The 24,335-nt window shown below is 47.0% G+C and overlaps 1 protein-coding gene across 1 annotated transcript in view; it reads right to left on the bottom strand.

Annotated features, from left to right (window-relative positions):
- Window positions 1–1,077: 1,077 nt before the first annotated feature.
- Window positions 1,078–24,335, bottom strand: part of ZSWIM5 (zinc finger SWIM-type containing 5) — a 111,619-nt gene continuing 88,361 nt past the window's right edge. The window contains exons 5-14 of the mRNA XM_084786543.1: window positions 21,491–21,670; window positions 16,131–16,307; window positions 13,275–13,421; window positions 12,656–12,793; window positions 9,650–9,910; window positions 9,264–9,399; window positions 8,165–8,322; window positions 4,794–4,957; window positions 4,029–4,110; window positions 1,078–3,310 (exon numbers count right to left, since the gene is read on the bottom strand). Coding sequence (XP_084642669.1) covers window positions 2,448–3,310; window positions 4,029–4,110; window positions 4,794–4,957; window positions 8,165–8,322; window positions 9,264–9,399; window positions 9,650–9,910; window positions 12,656–12,793; window positions 13,275–13,421; window positions 16,131–16,307; window positions 21,491–21,670 — 2,306 coding nt within the window. The 3' untranslated portion in view covers window positions 1,078–2,447. The remainder of the gene's footprint in view (window positions 3,311–4,028; window positions 4,111–4,793; window positions 4,958–8,164; window positions 8,323–9,263; window positions 9,400–9,649; window positions 9,911–12,655; window positions 12,794–13,274; window positions 13,422–16,130; window positions 16,308–21,490; window positions 21,671–24,335) is intronic.

The raw sequence follows: 24,335 nt of genomic DNA, 5'->3' as shown, positions 1-24,335 counted from the left end.
ATGCTTCCAGCCATCCGAGCCCAAGAGTGACGTGATACTAGGTACAGCTTTCCAGGTAGTTATAGACCAAGAGTCAGGGTCCCTAAAACAGAGCTTTGTGTCTCTGATGGAAGCAAAAGATAGATCAAAAGGGGCACAGAAGAGGCTAAAGAATTTTGGGGTTCAGGAGGGGAAGATGGGGCCTGGGTAAACAGGAGCTAAGGAGATGTTCGCTTTGATATCACAGGGTAGAAGGGTAGAAAGCCACAGAGCTCAGTTGCTTAGGCCTGGCGCCTTAGGCTTAGTCCTGCACCAAGGCAGAAAGGTCTCTGAAGCCAAACGGGCCCTGGCACTTACTGTCATTGGGCATTGTTTTCTGAGCACACCCACTGCCTTCCTCAGAACCTTGGGATCCTGCTTATCATGCGACACTATGATATGACTGTTTCCTAGGACAAGGTTTTGCTGTGCTTTAGCGCTGTGGAGACCGGTGTGGGGCAAGCAGTCTCCCTCTGTCCATTACTGTACATCTCTATGTAGGCCCAACCAGCTCCCTGTCCCATCTGAGGAGAGACAGGCCGCATTTACTGAGAGAACACAATTTCTGCTTTTAGAAAAATCTTCTGTGATCCATGGTTTATTCATAGAAAAAGCACTGAGTTCACATACTTGCTAAAAAAGGGCAATCATGATACAGAAATGGGAGTGGCTTCTTTTTTTTTTTTGCCAACCCATTGGACTGAGACAGTGTAGGGGCCCTTGGCTGGACAGCAACACATCAGTAGCCACGAACAGGGAATACAACTTACTGGTCAGTTTGGAATAAAAAAGATGACAAGTAGTTTTCTAAAGAGAAAAATAAATCAGACAGAAAGTCCTCAGTTCATACTCTAACAATCCACCCTTCCCCAGCAAACCCCACCCAGGTCAGGAACCAAGACACAAAACAGTAAACACTGAAGACACCTGCATCCAGCGGATTCTTCTGAGTGCCCTTGCTACCTCCTGGCTAAGCTCAGGGGTCATGAAGTAGCAGGAGTGTGACACACTGTGGAGGTCAGCATGGCCTAAGAGGGGGTTACCCACTAGGAATGGAAATTAGGAATACCAGGTTCAGCCCCCAACTTAGCTACCAATGGGACTACGATGAACATAGGCAGAGGAAGTAGAGGTCTGAGGTAGAGAGTCGGAGAAAGAAAACAAGGTTGTGTAAGAAGAGAACCATGGAGTGGAAGTGGCTGAGGGACACTAGTGCTCGGAACGTGTTTGCTGAGAGAAGGTAGATAGGGGAGGCGCACAGATGGGTACCAGGGTTCAGCTAGCGAGAGGCTGAGGAATGGGCAAGAGAGCTGGCAGAAAGAAGGCACACTCATGCAGATCCCCAAGCACAAAGACAAGGACGGACGTCATGGTTAGGAGGCATACACTCACACGCAAACATGCTTATACACAGGTACCTGTGTGAGCCTAGATGCACATATACACCAAATATGGAGACATACGCTAAATATGTATTATCACACACACAAAAATGAAACAGCAAACACAAACCCACATGTGTCTAACAACATGGCTTACACACACAATTGACACAGGCGTGCACATGTTCATACAGACATACACACATACAAAGTGGAGGTGAAAGCAGATTCTCTAACGTGAAGGTGACCAGAGCAGATGTATCTATAAGCTCAGTGGCTTCCCAGGCCTTCGTCTTCTCCCTGCACTTGTTTGGATGCTCAGCAGGCTACTGGGGCGTGTGAGGCAGAGGCAGCCGTTTCAGTGTTCGTAACTTTCTGAGACAAACGTCTAAGCCAGTCTTGACCTCGCCCCTCGATGGCCACTAGGCTAGTGGTCCTATCTGCAGGCCACAGTTTCTGCACAGACAAGACTTGGACTTTTTTACCTGTCCATTTTCCTCCCTGCCGCCCCCACTTATCCAACAGCACGTACTCTATACGGGGAAACCTGAGAAATGGTTGTGAGTCTCCTCAGAAAGCAAGCCTGTCCTCCCGCCCACAGCTCCTGTGAGTGCCCATCAAGTCGGAGTCAGAATTATAAATAGTTACAGCTTTACAATGCTCGACAACACATATACTATAGTATTTACAGTACCATAAATGCTTCTGTTTCTCTGGTTAAGCAATCCCTGAGACGGAAGTGTTCTGTGTTTGCCAAGGGAGAGGGGCCAATGGCCAGGACACGCAGGATAGAAGGGCGTGAGGTGACATGTTGTGGGGGGCTTCTGATCGGTCTGCAGGGCCCGGCTCCTCCGGGAACAGGGGAGCTGGAGTGAGAAGTTTGCCAAAGCAGGAATGCTTTAGAGTTGGACTCTCCCCATCCTTAGGTCTGTGGTACTTTTGGCTCAGCCACAAATGATCAGAGTCCTCTCAGGGCAGACAGATGTTTCGGAGTCCTTGTCCTGACCTGGGAGCCCAGGCTGCCCTGGCAGCAAGCTATCCACCTTCTCAGCCAAAGCGCTCCCGCACAAGCAGCATCAGCTTCTTCTTGCCTTTGTAAATCTGTTTGAGGTTGTCAATGAATTGGGCAAATTGTAAGTGACCATCCTGGGGCAGTAGGAAGGTCTCCCGAGCCTTGCTTAGAAACTCGATGAACTCTCCGTAGTGGCGGGGGCTGATGTGTGTCAGGCGGGAGTGTGTGGTGTTGATGTAGGCATTGATGGTGGCATCCAGTAGCTGGCGCAGCGGAGCTTTGTCCGTCGACATGAGCTTCCCGGAGCTGCGGCGGCCTGGAATGCCTGCCAGGCCTGGTGCTGTCACTGTGCACCGACGCAGGATATCGGAAAGCACAGTGGCACAGTGGACGCTCTTCACCACCAGGGGGATGAGAGCTGCCAGTTCGTTCTTGCCCAGGGAGTGGCTGAGAGCACAAGCCCAGAGCACATCATTGATGGCTGGATGGGTGTCCTGGTTGTAGGCCAGGTTAAGATGGCTCATGGCCAGCGAGGCCAGCTTGAAGGCACGGAGCGGGTAGCCACGGAGCTCCATGTAGCGGGCAATAGTGAACAGCTGTGAATGAGTCATGCCCCCAGCGGCAGCGTCGATGGCAATCTGGTAGGCTGCCTCAAATGCAATGTGGTCTTTCTCACAGAGTGTAAGAGCTGATAAGGCACAGCTCTGTGGATCCTTCATAGCACACTGCAGGGCCAGTGTGCGAGCACAGCTAGCCAGTTCCTCCCGCTGTGGGTAGTCAAGGCTGAGGCGCAGGATAGTGGTGTGGGATACGGCTGTGGCAGCCACAATACTCGTAGCCTCGGTAGGGGTGAAGAGTGTGTACCAGCTCTGCAAGATGCTCACCAGGGCCCGCACACCTGTCAGGGAGAGCCTGAGCTCAGCAGTGGCTACTTGCTCCTGATCCAAGTCTGCCTAGATTATCATTTGGGGTCTGAACTTGACCTGCAGAGATGAGGTCTCTCTCTTTCTCAGCAGCCTTGGGATGCTCTGAGGCAAACTGGGGCAACGCGAGCCTCCCAAATAGCCAGACCCTGTCTGAGGGGTCTCTTCCCATCCCTTACTTCCCGGGCCAGACAGCCGCAGGTCTTTGCTAAACCCTCAGTCCTTCAGACATACGAAGCAACAGAGCCCTAGGTTTGTCTGCCTCATGGTGGGGCCCTAAGCATCCCTCGGGGTTCTAGCTGAAGTAGGACATCTTGTGCTGGGGCTTTGGGTTCTAGAATGGTTCCTACGCCTCCAAGTTGTCTGTGATTTTTCAGAAGCACAGATGGAGACTGGGACCAAACCACTGAGCCGACTCCCTCCCAAGGGGGCATAGAGGGTCTGGTGGCTGAGAGAAAATGCGTTCTCTCAGACACTTCTCTAGTCACAGAGGGTCAAAGTGCTGCTGACATCAGCATACGGCCCAGGCAAAAGGGCCTCGGCTGGCTGAACCAAGGCCATCTCGTAGAAGCACAGCCACTCCTTTGTCACCAGGAATAGAAATAGGACAGGACGGCTCTAAGGATCCATTGTCCTGTCCCAGAAGCGGGGGCGCAAAACTTCCCAGGGGAAAGAGGGAGGTGGTGGACTCACCAACTTCTGTAGCACAAGTAACCAACCATCGAACCATCTCCCGGCGCCGCCAGTTAAGGGTTGATAAGGTCATCCGCATTACCTAGGCACAAAAGAGGCATTTCCAGTGGCCGCGCCTCACAGCTGGGCTCCTCGCCTCCCTCCTACCTCACGCTATTCTTTTATGCAATAGCGATTTTTGTTTGTTTGGGACAGGGTCTCATGTAGCCCAGGGTTGGCCTTCAATTCTTCATGACCTAGAATGTTTACTCCTTCTGCCTCTCCCTCCCCACCATGACACTAGAGATGTATCCCACCACGCCCAGCTTGTGCAATGCTAGGGGTCCAACCTAGGGTTTTATTTCATGTAGGTAAGCATTCTACCAAATGAGATACATCCCCAGCCCAACAACAGTTTTTCATTGTTTAAATAGTAGCTTTTTCTGTGTGTGTGGACAGGCGTAACTTCTCCCCATCCCTCTCACTAGACATGAGGCTTTCTCACGGCTGACAACACTTAACGACTCTTAGGATACCTTGATTGATGTGGACGAAGGTGGAGGTAGAGGAGACGGTGACTCTATAGTAAAGCTTTTTACTCCTGGCCTTTAGCTTTAAAATGGAGGCCAGTTTTATAGGCTCCTTACCTTCTGTCTACCCTAGCACTTGCGTTCTGGAAGACGGAAGGAACCAGACACAGCTCATGTTCAGTGCCCTTGGAAAATCCTCTGCCAGCTGTCATTAGTCCAGAAACCTAAAGCTGGGGCAGTGGCCTCGTATCCATACCTGTAAACCCAGCTCTAGGGCCACATTGAGCAGAGTGCTGTCTGTACTGCTGTCCGCGGGAGTAGCAATCTTGAATGCATCTTGAGCCAGTTTGAAGATGAGGGAGGAAGAATGGATATGCTTCTGTATTGCTTCCAGAATAGTCCGTAGCCTCAGCGTATCCCCTACAGTGATTGGAAAAGGCAGAGGCAGGGGGTTGAGTTTCCCAGACAGTAAACTGAGTATGGCAGATACCAGTTTTACTATGCTAATTTACCCAATGCTCCTGGGTTACCATCCCTTCTGGTGGGTCAAGCTGTCTCCTCTAAATATGGATCTTCTGTTCCTAGGCACAGACATGGATTCACCTCTCTTGTCTTCTTTTCTAGAAGTTATTTTATTTTGTGTACATTGGTGTCTTACCTGCATATATAGATCTGTGCACTGTGTGTGCACCAGGTACCCACAGAGGTCAGAAGAGGGCCTCAAGTTCCCTGCAGCTAGAAGGTGTGAGGCACCATGTGGATGCGGAGAATCGAACCCAGGACCTCTGGAAGGGCAGCCAGTGCTCTTCCATTGAGCCATCACTCCAGCTCCTCGCCTCTCCTATACATATTTGGTGATCCAATTGAAATTCAGTGAAGCTCACACTTCAAAGTGCATTGTCTGTGTGTCACACAGTTAACGGGAGTCCATAAATCACAATTGTCATACTAGCTTGTTTCACTGTCCTAAAAGCTCCTGTGTTCTTCCAGTCTTTCCCTATTTCCTCGGGGCCCTGGCAACTATAATTTTATACACTTGGAATCACACAGCTTTTCCAGTTTGGCTTTTGCAATATGCAATATATCCTGTGTGTAGTTTATTTTGTTTTATTGCTAGATAATATTCCATTGTATGGATATATCACAGTTTATCTTCTCACCTTTTGAAGAACGCTTTGGTTGCTTTGGGGGAAATTATGAATAGATATGTAAACATTCCATAAGTTTTATACAGCCTAGAGTACAGAAGTCACATCTTTAAGATCCTTGTGGCTGCTTCACACAGTGTCTGCCTATTTGTGAGCACGGCACCCCATCATCCTCCAGCCTCTGGTTTGCTAGGAATGCTGGGTAACCTTCTGAGCATGGAGGAATGGCACATTCTCAGTCCCATACACAGTGGTTTGCACAGCTATGGTTTCCATAGACTCCTGTGTGTGAATGCTCGGCTCATGAAGAACGGCGCTGTTAGGACGGGTGACCGGCATTGCCGGAGGAAATGTGTCACTGTGGAGGTGGGTTTTGAGGTTAAGCGACACCCCATGTGGCACACAGCCTCCTTCTGCAGCCTTTGGATCTGGAGGTTGAACTCTCGGCTCCTCCAGCAGTATGTCCGCCTGCACACTCCTGTGTTTCACGCCGTGATGAGAGCACACTGCGCCTCTGAAACTGTAAGGCAGCCCCAATGAAATGTTTTCCTTTATAAAAGTTGCCTTGGCCATGGTGTCTCTTCACAGCAGGAAAACCCAACTAAGACACCATATATTCCCTTTACTACTACTGGCACCTAGATTCGGTGAGGTCAGCCATTTTTAATCCAGGAGCCCAGCTGCTGGTAAATTTGCAGGCATTTTCAACCACCATGAGTTCATTTCCTCCTGATTCTCATTATTATTACCTATACCTATTTTGGACTCAGCTCCTGGAGAGAAAGCACCCGCTATACTCATTCCGCATAACTGCACTTGATTTTTGTCCTGCTCTCCTAAGTCCGTCCATGACATCTGCTCAAGAAGAGCGTCAGCTTTAAAGCCGGAAGGAAACGTTGCTGAGCAGACCCCACGCGATACCCACGCGCAGCCACACAGTACTCGGGTAATCCACTCAGGGTCTGGGTAATGGGTGCAAGAAGGTACCCTGGGTTAGAAGCGCACTTTCACAATCCAGCCTGCTTGAGGATCTGAGGGACTCTGAGCTTGAAGACATCAGCATCTGTGTCTAACTGCCAGGGTTCTGTAGCTACCACCACAATATTACAATTGATGGTCACAAAATAATCTTATTTTGCCACAACTTGAGGTGGCTGAAGAAATAGGTGTCCATCCTGCAGATCCGCCACTTCTGAGTTTATTTTCCTAGACATCCGTAAAGGGCAAGTTCACGGGGTTGGAGAGACAGCTTCTCAGTCAGAAGCTCTTCCTGCTCCATCATTAGGACCCAAGTGTGTATCCCAGCAGCCACAGCAGGCACCTTACAAAGGTCCCTGGGACCTGATGCCTCTTCTGGCCTCCGAAGACACCGCCCCTCCTACCACCAACATGTGAAAATAAGTGTTTACTCAGTTTCCTGGTACAAATACCCAGCATGCATGGCAGCTGGTGCTTTGCTGCAGCTCCTGGTCTAGAGCTCCACACCACCTCTCTTTGAGATGAAGCCTGCAGAGCTAACATGACTAATGAGCTCACAGGGGCTCAGAGTTGTCCTTTGACCAGGTGTGATGTGGTATGGAGGTTTGGGTCTATCCTGGTCTTCATCACACCTTCCAACGGTCTTGGAGGCTGGGAGGTCACTGACAATGACCTTCGCTTTATGGATTTTGAAATAGAGGTTGAAAAATATAAACTGACTTTATTAGATGGAAGATTACATTTAAAAGTTAACTTAAAAATCATTTGCGTGGTGGTGCACGCCTTTAATCCCAGCACTCGGGAGGCAGAGGCAGGCGGATCGCTGTGAGACCAGCCTGGTCTACCAAGCAAGTCCAGGACAGCCAAGGCTACACAGAAAAACCCTGTCTCAAAAAACCAAAAAAAAAAAAAATTTTTGATTATGAGGCCAGGTGTGGTGGTGCACACCTTCAATCCTGGCACTCGGGAGGTAGAGGCAGATGGATGTCTATGAGTCTGAGGCTAGCCTGGTTTACAGAGCAAGTTCCAGGACAGCTAGGCCTATACGAAGAAACTCTGTCTCAAACAAACAAACAAACAAAAAGAAAATAAAAATAAAAATCACTTTATTACGGAGCTGGAGAGGTGGGTTTTGTTTGAGAGAGCATACTGCTCTCTCAGAGAACTGAGTTCAGTTTGCAGCACCCACGTCAGGGGGCTCACAACAACCACCTGCCGACCCCAGCTCTGACCTCTGACCTCACTGGACACCAGCACTCATGTATACAGACACATAATACAAAACCATTTTTCAAAAACTTAAAAATCATTTGATTCTTATATTCAGGGTCTTATATTCTGGTCTGAATGCAGGTGCTCTTTCTCATGAGCAGTCAGCATGAAGATCCCTCCCACTGCTCTGGTAAACACAGGGCACACGGCTTCTCTTTCCCAGGAGACTGGGGGCCCTGGGTGGGTAGGCACAGTGGGGATGTGGAATCCAGTCTCTCCCTGTACTTACCTTTGGCAGCAGTCAGCATGGTGGAGGCCAATTCACACTGCTGTGATTCCAAGTGTCCAAGAGTGAACCAGCGGGGATAGCGGCTGGGCACCAGAGACACCATGTGGTGAGGGTGGGGAGTGTCGCCTGCAGAAGATGAGTTTTCGAGAACAGGTAACCTAGAAGACCCAGGAAGCGCCATTGTGAGCCCCTTTAGGGAAGTCTGCTTTCGGCTGGGGAGGAATTGGTCAGGGAAAGACAGGCTGAGAGCTCTGAAGGGTTTTAAACCTACAGCATATGTCAGGCAGGCGCTTGGGCACTGGGAAACCTTGGGCCGAACAGTTCCCACTATTTGGGAGGCCATAAGGTTATCTTCAAGAGTGTAAGAAATGCACCCTAAAAAGAATTTCCTTTTTAGCTAAAGACTGTTTTCAGTACTGTGGCCTAACTAAAGTTCTTCCTCTGTATGGTCTGCTACATCCCGGAGATCTATGTGTGTAAACCAAGAACTCTGTTCTAGTTTGAAAACAAGGTTCTCAAGCTGGGCATGGTGGCACACGCCTTTAATCCCAGCACTCAGGAGGCAGAGGCAGGTGGATCACTGTGAGTTCGAGGCCAGCCTGGTCTACAAAGTGAGTCTAGGACAGCTAAGGCTACTGAGAAACCCTGTTTCAACCCTGTACCCTGCCCCCCAGCCCACCCCACCCCCCACTAAAAAGAGAAAAGAAAACAAGGTTCTCATAGAGCGCTATTTCTAGGTCTTGGGGTATCCTGCACTCTGATGGGGACCTGTACCTGCCCCTGTGACTCAGCAGGTTAAGGAAGAACATAAATCCCTCCTCAGGCTGCCCAAGGGGCTCCAAAACAGGGAGGCACCGTGTCTATTGTACCCTGTGGGCCTGCTCAGACAATCTACCGTGAGTATGGGGGGGCAGGCAGGTGCTTCGGTAACAAGGGGTCCCACAGCCTACATCGTGTGAGGATGCCTGAGCCACTGTAAGGGAGGCTTGGTCCTGGGAAGTAGACAAAGGGGGCGAGGGAGCAGGACGAGCAGAGAGAGAGAGGGCACTGAAGGCTTCTGCTCTGGTGGAGGCAAACAGGCTGGACACGGGCTACCCACCTCATGGCACGTAAGGCTAACTTATAGGACAGGTCTGGATCATGAGGCAGCAGAGCCGAGAACAAATACTTTGCAAAGGTGTGCATAGGAACACTCTCCCGGTGGATAACTTCTCCTAGACCGCTGAAGGGTCCTCCTGAAGGAAGAAGACGACCCGGCCAGTTATTATTTATTTATTTATTTATTTATTTATTTATTTATTTATTTCTACATGCCTACTTCAGCCTAGACTGGCAAGCTCAGGGACCCATCTGAGTTTGTTTGCTAACTGCGGGAACCTTCATTACTCTTCAATGTCATAAATATCTCTGTGGCTGTCTATGTCCGAGAGGGGAGCCCTGGGTCACAACCAACGCTTTTGTTTCTGCAGCCCCCTTTCGTCCTACCTTCCAGCAGTAGGACGCACTGTTTCCGCAGTGTCTGTACCAGCTCGTCGTCCAGCTGCAGTTCCTGGAGCTGGCTTAGGAGTTGCTCCTCGTTACGACACACCTTGTCCTGGGCATAGAGGCCTTCAGGCATTACCCTCTGCTGACCCATGCCCATCAGAGCAACTTCCAGGGCCAGTGACAGGTACGACTCATTGCTGCCGGGGCAGCCTGAAGCCACAGGCACGTGCTGGTACACAGGGAGTCTGCCTTCATTTATATCTGAGGGCAACAGGCACAGCAGGTTCTTTAGGACGAATCCTAGTGGGGTCTTTGGGGTATTAGGTGCTCGATAGTTATCATAAAGCTAAGTCAGAAGCCCAAGAAAGTAAGGAGGATACACTGAAAAAGATATGAGGACCACAACACAAAAAAACAACCCCCCAAAACCCCACTCTTTTATATCACACAGATCTGCTAGGCCAGTCAGCACAAAGTCTTATCTTTGGCCAGTGTGCAATATAACGTCATACTTTTTGTGGCCTGTTTCTGTTACCTCGGTGTGAGCACCTGGAAGGGACGACACCATCTCATTGTTCTAGGCTTCTCCAGGGCCTGACACCGGAAGAGCAGTGTATGTCAGGGGCAGACAAACCAAGTGCAACTTCAGGTTTTTCAAGCTATAAGTGTCTCGTGTAGATGAAGGTGCCTAAGGATGTGGATTCCCAACGCAGGACATTAGGACAGTCAGGGCCTGCCCTAGCTTGGTTTGGGTTAACTCTTATATCTACCCAGGCACCTGGCTCCATCCAATTTAACTCTCACTTTGTTTGCATCTTCTGTATTATGATTTTATATGCTCCACTCAGAATTTCAGCAAGTGTACACTGGTTTAAGAGCCATCGCCCTAGCTAGGTAGGATGGCATATGCCTGTAGTGTAGCTTCTTAGGCCACTGGTGAGAGGATGGCTTGACTGTATGAGTTCAAGACCAGCATGGGGAATCAAAAGGGGCACATGGGAGGATGGGAGGGAAGAAAGGGGAGGGGGAATGATATAATGATAAGCTCAAACACAAAACAAAAGAGATCTTGATTTTTCTATTAAGTAGCTCTGGAAGACAATTAAGTAGCAGGCAATGCTTTGATCACATGAAGATTAGTCATGATTCCCGCTTGCGGGTAGCTGGTGTAGACACTCTAATGCAGTGGACAAATACTAAAGTAAATGCAAATAAATTAAACAGAGTGATAGTACAAGGGAGAGAAGAAACAATCGTGTATCTAGCCTAGCAGTGGGACAGTCAGGCTATTCTTCTCTATGTTGGGGAAATTGGGACAAAGCCACCATGAGGGACAACGTTAAAAGACAGAGAGAATAGCTAGGCAGCTGGTTAGATGCTGGCAGGCTTAAGGGTCACTAGGAACTGATTCCTTCACAATCAGCAGCGGTAAAATGAGGGTCTGAAGCTTCAGGATTTTGGTTACTAAATCAAAAGTACCGGCTCTGGGGCTGGGGAGATGGCTTAGCAGTGAGGAGCCTTTATTGCTCTCCCAGAGGAGGCGGCTTCGGTTCCTAGCACCCACGTCAACCACACCATTTGTTGTTGTACGCCCAAGGGGATTTGGTGCCTCTTTTAAAAAGAAATAAAGGAAGTGAGGGAGGGGTAGGTGAGCAGGGGTGGGAGTGGGATCTGAGTTTTATCTCTGGTCCTAAATAAGAGCTGACATTTTATCTTACAGAAGAAAAATGACTATTCAGCCGTAGGCTTTCTAGTAAAGAACCAAGAGTTATCATTGTCTTCTTCCTTTTCTTTTCTTTCTTTCTTTCTTTCTTTTTTTTTTTTTTGAGATAGGGACTCTCTGAGTAACCCTGGCTGTCTTGGAATTCTGTAGACCAGGCTGGCCTCGAACTCAGAGATCCTTCCAAGTGTGCTGGGATTAAAGGTGTGCGCTACTAGCACCCAGCAAGTCTTTCTTAACACCTGGACAGGGAGGTGCCCTCAAAAAGCTGTCTGTTGCAGCAGGTTTAGAACTAAGCCTACCTAAAAGGTAGGTCTCTTCAGTCACTGCTCACCCTCAGAGGCTGCCCTGCTGTGCACCAGGCCCTCTACGCACTGTCCGCTGTCTCTGAGAGCGGACCACACGCCCTGTAATAGAGTCCAGTGCTCTTCTACGCTCTACGTATCTTGTCTAATTTTTTGTTTGTTTGTTTGTTTGCTTTTGAGACAGAGTATCGCTATATATCCCTGGCTGGCCTAGAACTTGCTATGTGCAGACAAGGTCAGCCTCAAACTCATGAGAGATCTGCTTGGCTCTGCCTCCTGAATTCTGGGATTAAAGATGTGTGCCATCATGCTCAGCCTGTCTAAAACCTCTCAACAGAGATCACACGGATTGGGGGGCTAAGGGGGCACTGGAACAAGATCCTGATAGCATCATTATATGACTTCAAAGAAGGACACTTTGTTATTTTTTGAGGCAGGGTCTTATACTCTGTGGTCCAGGATGGCCTTTTTTGTTGTAATCCTCTTGCTTCAGCCTCCTGAGCCACTATATTGGGCCTTTTAAAAAAAAGTATGTTGGGCACAATGGCGTACACCTTTAATCCCAGCACTCGGGAGGCAGAGGCAGGTGGATCGCTGTGAGTTCGAGGCCAGCCTGGTCTACAAAGTGAGTCTAGGACAGCCAAGATTACACAGAGAAACCTTGTCTCAAAAAAACTTTAAAAATAAAAATAAAGGCATGTCTTGGCTAGCTCTGAAGCCCAGGGCTCGAATGAGCTTCCTGCTTTAGCTTCCTGTCTGCGGCTACGGGGTGGGCCCAGCCAAGAGCAGCTGGACACGCACACTCTCCTGGATGGAAGTTCTCTCCCACTTTTGCACTGCTCTGAGCTTTTGGCCTCCGACTCCTGAAATCCCTGTAAGCTTTCTGGTTCTCCTAAGGAGGCTAGTAAGGTGAAGCAGGGCACGCACGGCCAGACCTCAGAGCCTGGCCGGGAGACGGCTTGCTTCCCGTTGACGCTGTACCTGACATTTCCATGTAGCTGTCATCACTCAGGCGGCAGGCCTCCGTCAAAGTGAGGAAGAGGCAGCCGATGGGGTCCAGGGGGTGGCCCACCCAGCCCTCCAGGTCTGTGATAGTTGTGGTTCCTCGCTGCAGCAGCTCTGGAAACAAGCAGGTTCCACGTTTTAGACAGACAGACAGACACGGGAATTGTGCTTCCCTTCTGCTTCCTAATCAGCGCCATTCAATCCTTGACTGAAGTCGGAGAAGAGCGTCCCCTTACTCTCATGCTTTTGTTAACTGGCCTCATCACAAGCTCGCCAGGCAGCTCTAATTTAGACTGTCTGCTGGCGGTGTACATACGGAGACAGCTTTACAGCTGCGAAAGCATCTTCTCCAGGTCTTGGTGGGCTTTCCACCTGCCCTGTGACAAGCGGCTCACTGTTGCTATTCCACAGACAATAAACAAAGCTGAGATCCACAGGGATGCTGTGAGGCACTCCGCTCAGCAGGCACAGCAACTACATGGAATTCTCAAGCCCACAGTACCGAATGAAAGTTAGGTTCTGACTCTATTTTTATCTCCTGGGATCCTTACCACCCTGGGGTGCCGAGACGTTAGACGGTTTCTAGTCACCCTACCTTTCTTCTGATGTTTGTAGATCTCTAGCTGCCGCTGCTGCTGCAACCTCAACGTATTGATGATGGCCACCGAGAGTCTGAGGGCCTCCTTTGGGTACCCGTGAGATCGCAGCGCATCCACCCGGGCACAGGCTGTGGGCACATGCTCTACCAGGGAGGAAGAAAACATTCTGGTTCAGTTAACATTTCAAACCAGGCAGGTCCTATGTTCGACAGATAAAGGGAGTCTGGGTTCAGTCCGGTTTCTCAGATTCAACCTGGCATCTGCTTTGTAACAGGGACTGTGTTTTTATCTTCAAGGATGTAAGAAGTGGGAGACGCCATCTTGAAAGAGCTCCTCTAACCTCAGTGGGATGGTTTGGTGTAGAAGGGAGACACGGTTAGGACAGTAACTGAGTCTCTGTGACTGTGCACTATGGGACCCTGGTGGAGGCAACATCTACCTGTCTAAAGGACAAACCTCAGCATCAAATGGTTAGTTTTGGTTGGGGCGGGGGTGGGGCAGGCTCTCGTGTGGCCTAGGCTGGTCACACGAGTATGCAGTTCACAGTGGCCTTGAATTCCTAATTCGTTTTTTGGCGTTATAGGCATGTACCACCATGTCTATCTTCATTGTCAAATGATTGGTGCATTTATTTAGTAATCCTGTGTTTCCTGAGGACCTATGTTATATACCAGGCAGAAGGGCAAAGGGCGGACAGAGATAGAGGAAACACGGTTGCTGCACTGAAAGCGTCCCCGAATGATACCCGAGCAATTATAGGATAGTGACAAGACAAATGCCTATACTGGAAAAAATTAAGGAACAAGGTTTATTATGAACAGGTAGGTAAACAAGGAAGGCTTTCTTATCAAAGGGCATATATGAATAAACACATATAAACAAGACCATAAAGAAAGCCTATGTGATTTCCTTGCCGTGTGGCAAACAGTTCTAGCTAGAGCTATGCTATGAGGCTAGAGATAGCATGGAAAGGCAGTACGGCGAGGTCTGCAGGCCTCTGCCTCCTGAGTGCACCATCATGCCTAGAGACTATTAACTTCTTAAGACAGGGGAATAAACCTGACAAGCCTTTCATGTCACTTGGTCGTTTTCTCTAGAGTTAATATTGAAAATTACAGAACTAACTGGGACTGGGCTGTGGAAGCGGAGGCCGTCTAGGCTTGATGGTTGGCCAGGCTAGCTGAGTTAGCAGCTCCATGTTTAGGGAGAGACTGAAAGGTCTCTCAAAATATAAGGTGGAAAGAAATAGAGGAAGATACCTGATATCTACTTTGTCCTTCACAGGCATGTCCACACATCTGAATGTGTAACTACACACACACACACACACACACACACACACACACACACACACAAACATATACACAATACACACATAAAATAATGTCGGAGATTTAAAGATATAAGTAAGCAAAATACAAAATAAAAATGAGATAACTACTAAACAGTTGCATGTATATTAAATCCAGATTTTTTACATCGTTAAACCAAAATTGGGATATTATAATGATTGTTTTGCAACTTACTAGTAGACTCTAAGTATTTTTCTGTGTCATTAAATGTGCTTGGGTAATATTCAAGATAAACACAGGTCATTCCACTGGCTATGTTCATCTAGTGGTTAATTAATCCAACAGTTGTGGATACTGAGGCAGTTCCCAATTCCCAGCTGTATGTCATTTATTCCTGAGCTGTTATCGACCCCCTTATCCTGTGCTTGCTTTCTTGCTTTATTTATTTATTTAGCAGGGTTTTGGAAACAGAGTCTCACTGTGTAACCGTAGCTGGTCTAGAACTTGCTACATAGCCCATACTGGCATCAAACTCACACGGAGATCCACCTGCCTCTGCCTCCCAAATTCTGAGGTTCAGTTTTGCCCCCACACCAGGCTCCTAAGCTATGTTTCAGGATGAGTGCTCTCTAATAAAGCTAAAGACAAACTGACTGTGAGCCAGGGAACTACTGCAGAAGAAGGTTAAGCTGGACGGATGAAACAGTTCTATACTGTTGTAAAAGATGCTAGGAAGACGAGACAGAGACACGGCAGACAGCCTGGTGATGGAAACAGAATGAATCGTAGCTACCAGCACGGGGTAACTGCAGTTTCAAACACAGTGTTATTTTTATGTGTGTGCACATGTAAGTTCGCATGTGTGGAGTCCGGAGGACCACCCTGTATGTGCGGACTACATTGTATGTGTCTATGAATGTGAGTGCAGGCATGTGCATGCTACAGACTGCTGTGGGTTCCAGCAATCAAGCGCAGGTCATCAGGCATGTGCAGCTGTCCCCGCCCCCCTTTTTTTGTCTTTTTGAGATAAGGTCTCTCACTGGTCTGTAACTATCTAGTTACAGTAGGCTAGGCTGGCTAGCGAGCTCCAGGAATCTGCAGTCTCTGCCTCCCTAGGACTGGGAGAGTAATACACACCACCATGCCTGGGTTGTTTTACATGGGCTGTGGGGATCAAACTCTGGTCCTTACTGAATAAGCCGCCTCCTCGGTTCCCATAGTGTTTTTCCAGCAAAATATGTAAGCTCAGAACAGAATATAATGTTGCTTAGTAACAGATAACTGAAAGGGTAAACTGATAACTAGTGGCTTCTTTATTACTCTTCAATATGCAGCAACTACTTTATCTTCTTCTCAAAGCTTAGGGAAAGGATGCATATTTCCATCTGAAATTACCATACCTCAGCTAAGCACACATACAAATGAAGTAAGCCTCACACGCATGACCTGGATTGGTAGTAAACGCTCCAAAAGAGCTGCACAGACGCTAGTGCTGCTGGGATCCACGCCGATGGCTTGTGTGGGCCTGACATTCCTGGAGCGCAGGAGGTCTAGACTCACCGAGCCACAGTGGCTGGCCATGGGAATTGAAGAGTAGTCGCTCGTTTTCCCGCTGGCAGGCAGGAGCTGCATAGATGTCACTGCTGATTATTCTCTGTAGGTGGCTGTCCTGCCAGTGCAATTCACGGCCTTCAATGGCTCTAGTGAAGACTGTTCTTCTTGGTCTGGATAAAGAATCTGCAGAAAGGGAAAGGACGGCTGAGTAGTCTGAAGTTCCAACACGGGTCTTCTCTAGGCTGGAGGCTGGCCATAGCAGCTCGCCATCGTCTGAGCACCCCTGCAGGCTCCTTAAATGAGCCTTTTGGGTCCTGTAGGTATAAACTCTTGTGTATGGATTCTTCACCTGTCAATAAACAGCTGACTGGCCTATAGCTGAGGCAGGAAATAGAAGGGAGGCGTTCCAGTAAAAAGTATGAATGCTGGGAAAGAGTGAAGCAAGAAGGGGGATTCATCCCAGGACACTGAGGAGGACGCACACATGACACCTGAGCAGAGGTAACTGGCCACATGGCAGAAGTTAGAAGAGGATAAACGGGGTATCAGTTATGAGCAGGTCACGGAACATGCCTGGCTGTATTGGCCTAGGCTTTTATAAATATATAGAAAAACTCAGAGGCATTATTTCTGGGAACAAGGGTGCATGTGAAAAACACAGGTTACAGAAAACCCCCTTCTACAATGTCCTCTATCAAAAAAAAATAAAAATAAAAACCTTAAGGGCCATAAATTCCTTCTTCCTTGAACAGCTTTCTACAGGGACTCAGAGCCACATAAGGCGTGAAGGGACAGTTGTGCTCAATAGTAAGAATATGAACTGTTTGCCACAGCAATCAGAAAAAGAAAGAGGCAGCTGGATAATATCCAAAACTAATCATAACTTGTTTCATTTGCAGCATGACTGAGTTCCAGGCCAGCCAAGGCCATAGCAAGACCTGCCTCACCCAAAACTAAAACAAGCCCCCAGAAGATACCATTTGAACAGCTTGGTAAGGTGGTACCTGCCTATAGTCCCAGCTACTGAAGGGGGAAATTGCCTGAGCCAGGAATGCAGTAAGACTCTTTCTCAGAGGAGGAGATTTGAATGCAGATCTGTAGGAAGGAAGAGGCAAGCCATATTGATAATTTTTAAGATTTATTTATTATATATACAATGTCCTGCCTGCATGTGTGCTTGCACTCCAGAAGAGGGCACCAGACTTCACTACAGGTGGTTGGGAGCCACCGTGTGGTTGCTGGGAACTGAACTCAGGACCTCTGGTTGAGCAGCCCCTGCTCTTAACCTCTGAGCCATCTCTGCAGCCTGGCCATATTGATAATTAAGAGAATATTCCAGGCTAGCAGTGGTGGTGCACATTTTTAATCCCAGCACTCGGGAGGCAGAGGCAGGCAGATCTATGTCTACAGAGTAAGTTTCAGGACAGCTAGGGCTACACAGAGAAACTCTGTCTCGAAATACTGGGGTAGATTTGTGCACTGTACAAATATCGTCTTTGTATTATTCAAATGCTGATTTACGCAGAGAGCTGATTACAGGCCAACCTTTGGTATTGTTTGCATCATATTTTGCAAATACTCCCTCCAACACCTTCTGATTGGTTTAATAAAGAACCGAAAGGCCTATAGCAAAGGCAGGAGAGGAAGGTAGGACTTCCGGAGAGATAGGAACTCTGAGAAAGAATAAGGCACAAAGATTAGCCAGACCCAGAGGAAGAGGCAGGGTACCAGGACTGAGAGACTGAGGAATGGTAGCAAGCCATATAGTAGAACGTAGATTAATATAAAAAGTTTAATTTAAGAGCTAGCTGGGAAATAAGTCTAGGCTAAAACCAATCTTTAATAATCAATGAAAGGTCTCTGTGTCATACTTGGGAGCTGGCGGCCTGAAGAAAGTCCTATTATAACTAGCACTCAAATGTTTATCATTGGCACCCAACATTTATAATTGGAGCACTGGAATCAGAGCTTAGCTAAGCCTGAGAAAAGCCCCAAGTGGCTGTGATCTGACTCTTAAGCCTGGAAGACATATGCCTCTAGTCAAAATCTTGAGGTGAGAAGACACACCTTTAATCTGGGCTGTACCCTCTGCCGGAAGCCTATATAAGGACATGGAAGAAGGAAGGTTTTAGTTCTTTGCTTGCCCTTGCCTCGCTAGCATATCCATTCATTTCCTCCCCAGCATCATATCATACTTTTTGAGGACTCCAGCATATACTGAAGACCATCAGAGACGCTCAGCCTTGTGGGACTGAGCAACAACAGACTCTTGGACTTTCAGATCACAGCTAGCCACTGTTGATTTGGCTGGACTGCAGTCTGTAAGTCATCCCAATGAATCCCATGTATGTGTGTGTACGTGTGTACACATATACATACATGTGTATATGTGTAGTATATACATGTGTATATTTACACACACCCACACACACACCCACACACACACCCACACATCCATTCCATAAGATCTGTGACTCTACAGAACCCTGACTAATACAGGGCAGAGAGGATGAAGACTCAAGAATGGCTCTAACCTGGCATGTGCCTGCCTAGCTAAAGAAAAAACAAAAGCAAAAGAAAAAGAACAAGAAAAAAAGGAAAGGAGAAAGAAGAGATTAAGATATAAGCAGAGGTGGAATCTGAGCAGGAGATACACATTTGAGAATTAGCAGACAGATATTTAATAAACAATGCACTCGCCATGGTGGTACAAAGGGAGAGGTGGTCTGATGACAGGGCTAGGCGCTTACAGCATTTTTTAAAGCTGAAAAGTGGGGAGGAGACACTAAAGCCAACTTAGAAGAGGGCAATGAAGTAATGAGAACTGAGAGGGAGTAATTAGAAATCAAATGACAAAGATGTTCCAAGCAGAAAACGATCAGTGTTAAACACGGCTAAAAGGTTTGGCCATTGATGATATACATGACAAGTACGGAGCTGTCTCAGTATGGGTGGGCTGACACTGACCAATGTGTACTCAAAGGGGAATCTGAGAGCAGAAATATCTATTTATTTCTTGGCATATATGGTAAATATGCGTGATTCTTTTTTAAAAAATATTTTATTTAATTTTTAATTTATGTGCATTGGTGTGAGGGTGTCAGATCTTAGAGTTAAAGACAGTTGTGAGCTGCCATGTGGGTGCCGGGAACTGAACCCGGGTCCTTTGGAGGAGCAGGCATTGTTCTTAACCACTGAGCCATCTCTCCAACCCCATGTGATTCTTATGAATTATTTTTCATTTAGTTTTTTGTGTGTTTTGTTTTCAAGAAAGGGCTTCTCTGTGTACCCCTGGCTGTCCCAGAACTCACTCCATAGACCAGGCTGGTTTCAATGTCAGAGTTCTGTCTGCCTCTGCCTCCCTAGTGCTGGGATTAAAGCAATGTTCCAGGCACTTTTGACCTTCTAAAGCAATAGTTTTTTAAAAAATTTCCATAATACAGAAATGGTAGGTCTGGAAATTTTCTTCTAATTTCTATTAATAGTTTTGTTTTATTTTGAGACAGTGTCTTACTACATAGCTTTTGGTGTCCTGGATCTTTCTATGTATACCTGGTTGGTCTTGAATTCACAGATCTGCATGCCTCTGCCTCCCAAGTGCTAATTTAAAGTTGTACCAACTGGCTGTCCTCTGCTTTTTACTTTGAAGCATTTACCTTGAGTCTAAGTTTCTCAGGCTGGTCTACAACTTGTGCCCTTCTTGCCTAATTGGAAGTAAAGGCATGTGCCACACCCCTCATGACACTTGTCCTCTGGGTAGACACTCTACCCACATGACTTTCCATCTGTCTTAGTTAGGGTTTCTATAGCTGTGATGAAACACCATGACCAAAAAACAGGTTGAGGAGGAAAAGGGTTTATTTGGCTTACACTTCCACATTGCCCAGGGATGGCACCACCCACAATGGGCTGAGCCCTCCCGTATTGATCACTAATTGAGAAAATGCCTTAAAGCTGGATCTCATGCAGGCAATTCCTCACATGAGGCTCCGTCCTCTCTGATGACTAACTTGTGTCAAGTTGACATACAAAACCAGCTATGTTTGTATATATTCGCTTGTCAAGTGCTGTACTTACAATGTCAATGAACAAGAAGCCAAACTCAGCTGAGAACAAGAGAGAGAGAGAGAGGAAGTATGTATGTTCTGAGGGAAAGATGGTGTGAAGCAATAATTTAGAAGAAGAAGAAACGGGCATAGACTCACCAAATGTAGTAGATATCTAGAAAGCATTGAAGACCCACAGTGGTCATGAATTTAAAATAAGACAATTTACCATGATTATGCCTCTCCAGCTGTGTAATCTTTGTTTGTTTGTTTGTTTGGAGATAGGATTTCTCTGTGTAGCCTTGGCTGTCTTGAACTCACTTTGTAGACCAGGCTGGCCTCAAACTCACATAGATCTGCCTGCCTCTGCCTCCCCGAGTGCTGGGATTAAAGGTGTGTGCCACTGTGCCCAGCTTAGGTGTTTGCTCCTAAGTACCATGTAATTAGAAAACTGAAATGAAGGGGGGGGGGGGGGAAGCCAGGGTGAGTGTGGGGCATCCATCAATCCTCTAAAGCAAAGGAACCAGCAGCTAAGTATGGTAGCACGTACCTGCAATGACAGAATATGGGTGGCTGACGCAAGTTCAGGCCAAGATATATGATGAGGTTTTAAAAAATATTTTATTTATTTATTTTATGTATACGCGTGCTTTATCTGCAGAGGGCACCAGATCACATTATAGATGACTGTGAGCCACCATGTGGTTGCTGGGAATTGAACTCAGGTCCTCTGGAGGAGCAGGCAGTGCTCTTAACCTCTGAGCCATCTCTCCAGCCCCTTGTCTTTCCTTTAAAGTAGGTTTTCTTTTCTTTTTTTTTTTTTAATATTTATTTACTTATTATTATGTATACAGTGCTCTGCTTGTATGTACATCTTCAGGCCAGAAGATCTCATTATAGATGGTTGTGAGCCACCACATGGTTGCTGGGAATTGAACTCATGGCCTCTGGAAGAGCGGGCCAGTGCTCTTAACCTCTGAGCCATCTCTCCAGCTCCCTAAAGTAGGTTTTCTAAGCTACACAAACCAACCCAAACGGAAGCCCAGATCCACTGGCGACAGAGGAGCTGAAGGTTAGAGAGGAATCAGGCAGACAGCTCTAGGGCTTCATGCTGGACACTGCAGAGACCCTTGAAGTGGAACAGGACAGCAGCCTCAATGCCAGGCAAATGCTTATGCTCATCTAAGATTTAGCATCTGGACAAGAATGAAAAGCTAAGCTTTTCTAATTTAGGGTAATAATTTTGACTGCCAGGCCACCCTGACCTGGTGCTTTATCTTCCCACCTTTTGAAGTTCTAAACGCAGGACCCTTGGCTCACCTGGGCTGCGGCCGGCACTCTGGGAAAGTGCACTGGTAATGTTGGGCAGTTCGTGTCCATAGTTTCCATCCTCCAGGGGACAAATATCCAGGTCATTCCACTTCTGCAGTTGCTGTAGCCAGCAGGACTTTTCCTCCAGTTTGCAGTGTGGATTTAAAATTATGCATACCCATAAAGCACCTAAAAAACAGCGTATCGGTGAATAACATGCATGTCTTTCCTTCAGCACCCAAACAACCCAACTGCTCACAAAGCAAAACACAGAAACAAACAAACCACAACCGAAATAAAACTAGTAAACTCATCAGCTTCCTCCTCTCTCATACATGTGAAACATACACACACACTATATATATATATGTGAATGAATATATTTGCTAACATTTTTGGAATTGGCTGAGGGACTAAAACTTGTGAAACTGTGAGCCAAATAGCCTTATCTTTCTATCAGTTACTGTGGCCACAGCAATGTAGAAGGAACCTAACAACGGGTAAATAAGACTCTGTTTTCTGTCTTTAGGAGCTGTCTGGTAGGAGAGATGAGTAAATAGATATTACACGTGAACATAATGTGTTAAGTTAAGTTAAGGTATGTTCACAGTACAGGGCTGAAGAGATGGTTCAGGGGTTAAAGTGCTTGCTTCCAAGTGTAAAAACCTAAGTTCAGAGATGGGCGTGATGGCACAGGGCTTTAATTCCAGCACTTAAGGAGGCAGAGGCAGGCAGATCTCTGTGAGTTCAGTGAATTCAAGGCTAGCCTTGTCTACTAAGTGAGTCTAGGACAGCCAGGGCTACACAGAGAAACCCTGTCTCCAAAAAAAAAAAAAAAAAGAGGTGCTCAAAAAAGTTTTCTATTTTGGCTAGTTTTTTGTTTTGTTTTGTTTTAATCTCTAAGTCCCTCAATTATAAAACTAAGAACATAAAAATAGCTATTTTATTGGGATAGGAGTTGCAAAAGATCTAGTCTAATATTATTATAGAACAAATCTGAGTATTTTTTCAAAGAAAGATTATTTACATTCACTTTGATTTTGGAAGTGCAGATCAAAGTTTGTGATGCCTTAAAACACTACTTTTCCAGTTTTCTGTCATTGTGGTGGAGTGTCACATACTGCAAAGCGTAGTGAGAATTTTTGGTTTCTCTTTTGTTTGTTTGCTTTGCTTTTTCGAGACAGGGTTTCTCTGTGTAGCTTTGGCTGTCCAGGACTCGCTTTGTAGACCAGGCTGGCCTCAAACTCACAGTGATCCACCTGCCTCTGCCTCCTGAGTGCTGGGATTAAAGGCATGCGCTACCATACTCAGAAAATTTTGTTTTTTTTAAGAACACAAAAATGTAGCCAGGTGGTGGTGGCATAAGCCTTTAATCCTAGCACTTGGGAGGCAGAGGCAAGTGGATCTCCGAGTTTGAGGCCAGCCTGGTCTACAGAGTGACCAAAGAAGCCAGGGCTACACAGAGAAACCCTGTCTCAAAACAAAACAAAATCCTAAACCAACCAAATAATCAAACAAAAGCAATAGAAATGTTAGGTCAATATGCTTTTGTTTTAATCCCCAGGTGTGGGATATGGGCCTGCTTCAGACTGTCCACAGCAGCTGACTGTGATTTGCCTCATGCTCTAGCAGGGGCATGACCTTGCCAGCTGCAGCTAGTGTCTGCGTGTATATGAAACTTGGAATTCTGTGGACTCTTAAGAAGACGTAGAAATGCCAGAGCCTGAAGAGTAGCTGTGGCGGCTGCTGCTCCTCCTGTTCCTGACGTTGTTGCTAGTTGCCTTTGGTTGTGGTTTGTTGTGATTTGTCAAGTGGTTGTACACAAAGAGACAAGAAGAAATTAGATACCCTGTTGGCAAAGATGAACCCTGCCCCAAGTAACTCTGTGCTGCTCATCAGCAAAGAGTAGTCTGATGACAACAACAACCCCTTTCCCCTCTGTCCTTTCTCTCCTACTTAGTGTTGGGGGTTGGAATGCTGGAATAAAGGTGGAGAAGCAAGGCTGGAGGGATGGCTCAGAGGTTAAGAGCACTGGCTTTCCCCCCAAAGGTCCTGAGTTCAATTCCCAGCAACCACATGGTAGTTTACAACCATCTATAATGAGATCTGGTACTCTCTTCAGGCATGCAGGCAGAACACTATATACATAATAAATAAATCTTTTTTTTTTAAAGGTGGAGAAGGGTGGCAGATAAAAGATTCCAATAAATAGCCAAAATGTGTGATTACTAGAGGCACCCAATGTGGGGCTTGACAGAACAGGAAATCTGGTTTCAAATGCTGTAGAGGAAATGGCAGGGGAATAAGGGATGGATATTTTGTCTCAAGACACCAGCAAAAGGTTGACTGTGGCTGCTGCCATTAGGCTATCCTTCCGCTTAGCCCCCAGAAAGAATTTTTGGGTTTTTTTTTTTGTTTGTTTGTTTATTTTTTCTTCTTCCCATATTCTATCTCAAAAAAGGTTGGGAGAATGGGTGAGCAGTTGGAAACGGATGGAAACAGAGCGACCTGCAAAACAAAAAAATGTCTGAAATGGTAAAACCATTTCATGCTACTCTCTCATTTTTAAAAGGGTTGCAGAGTTGGCCGTGCAACTGGAAAAACTGTGAGTAGAGGTAGAAGTGCTTGGAAAGTGAGTAGCACCAGAAAAGGGAGAAATAAAAGGCTCAGACCCAGTGACTGAGCGAGAAAGCAGGAATTTCCCTCAGGAGGAAGGAAGGAAGGAAACTGTGCTAGAAGGCAGATGACAGCCTGCCTGGTGCTGTGCAGTTTCAGTTTCCAGTCCTCACAGCCCCTGAGCTGGCTGAGGAGCCAGGTGTGCAGCCTGGAGGAGGAGGAGGCTGTGAAGGTGACA

This window comes from Acomys minous (genome assembly GCF_964271855.1).
Source record: "Acomys minous genome assembly, chromosome: 6".
Classification (NCBI taxonomy): domain Eukaryota; kingdom Metazoa; phylum Chordata; class Mammalia; order Rodentia; family Muridae; genus Acomys; species Acomys minous.
This window is presented reverse-complemented; position numbering and strand designations above follow the sequence as displayed.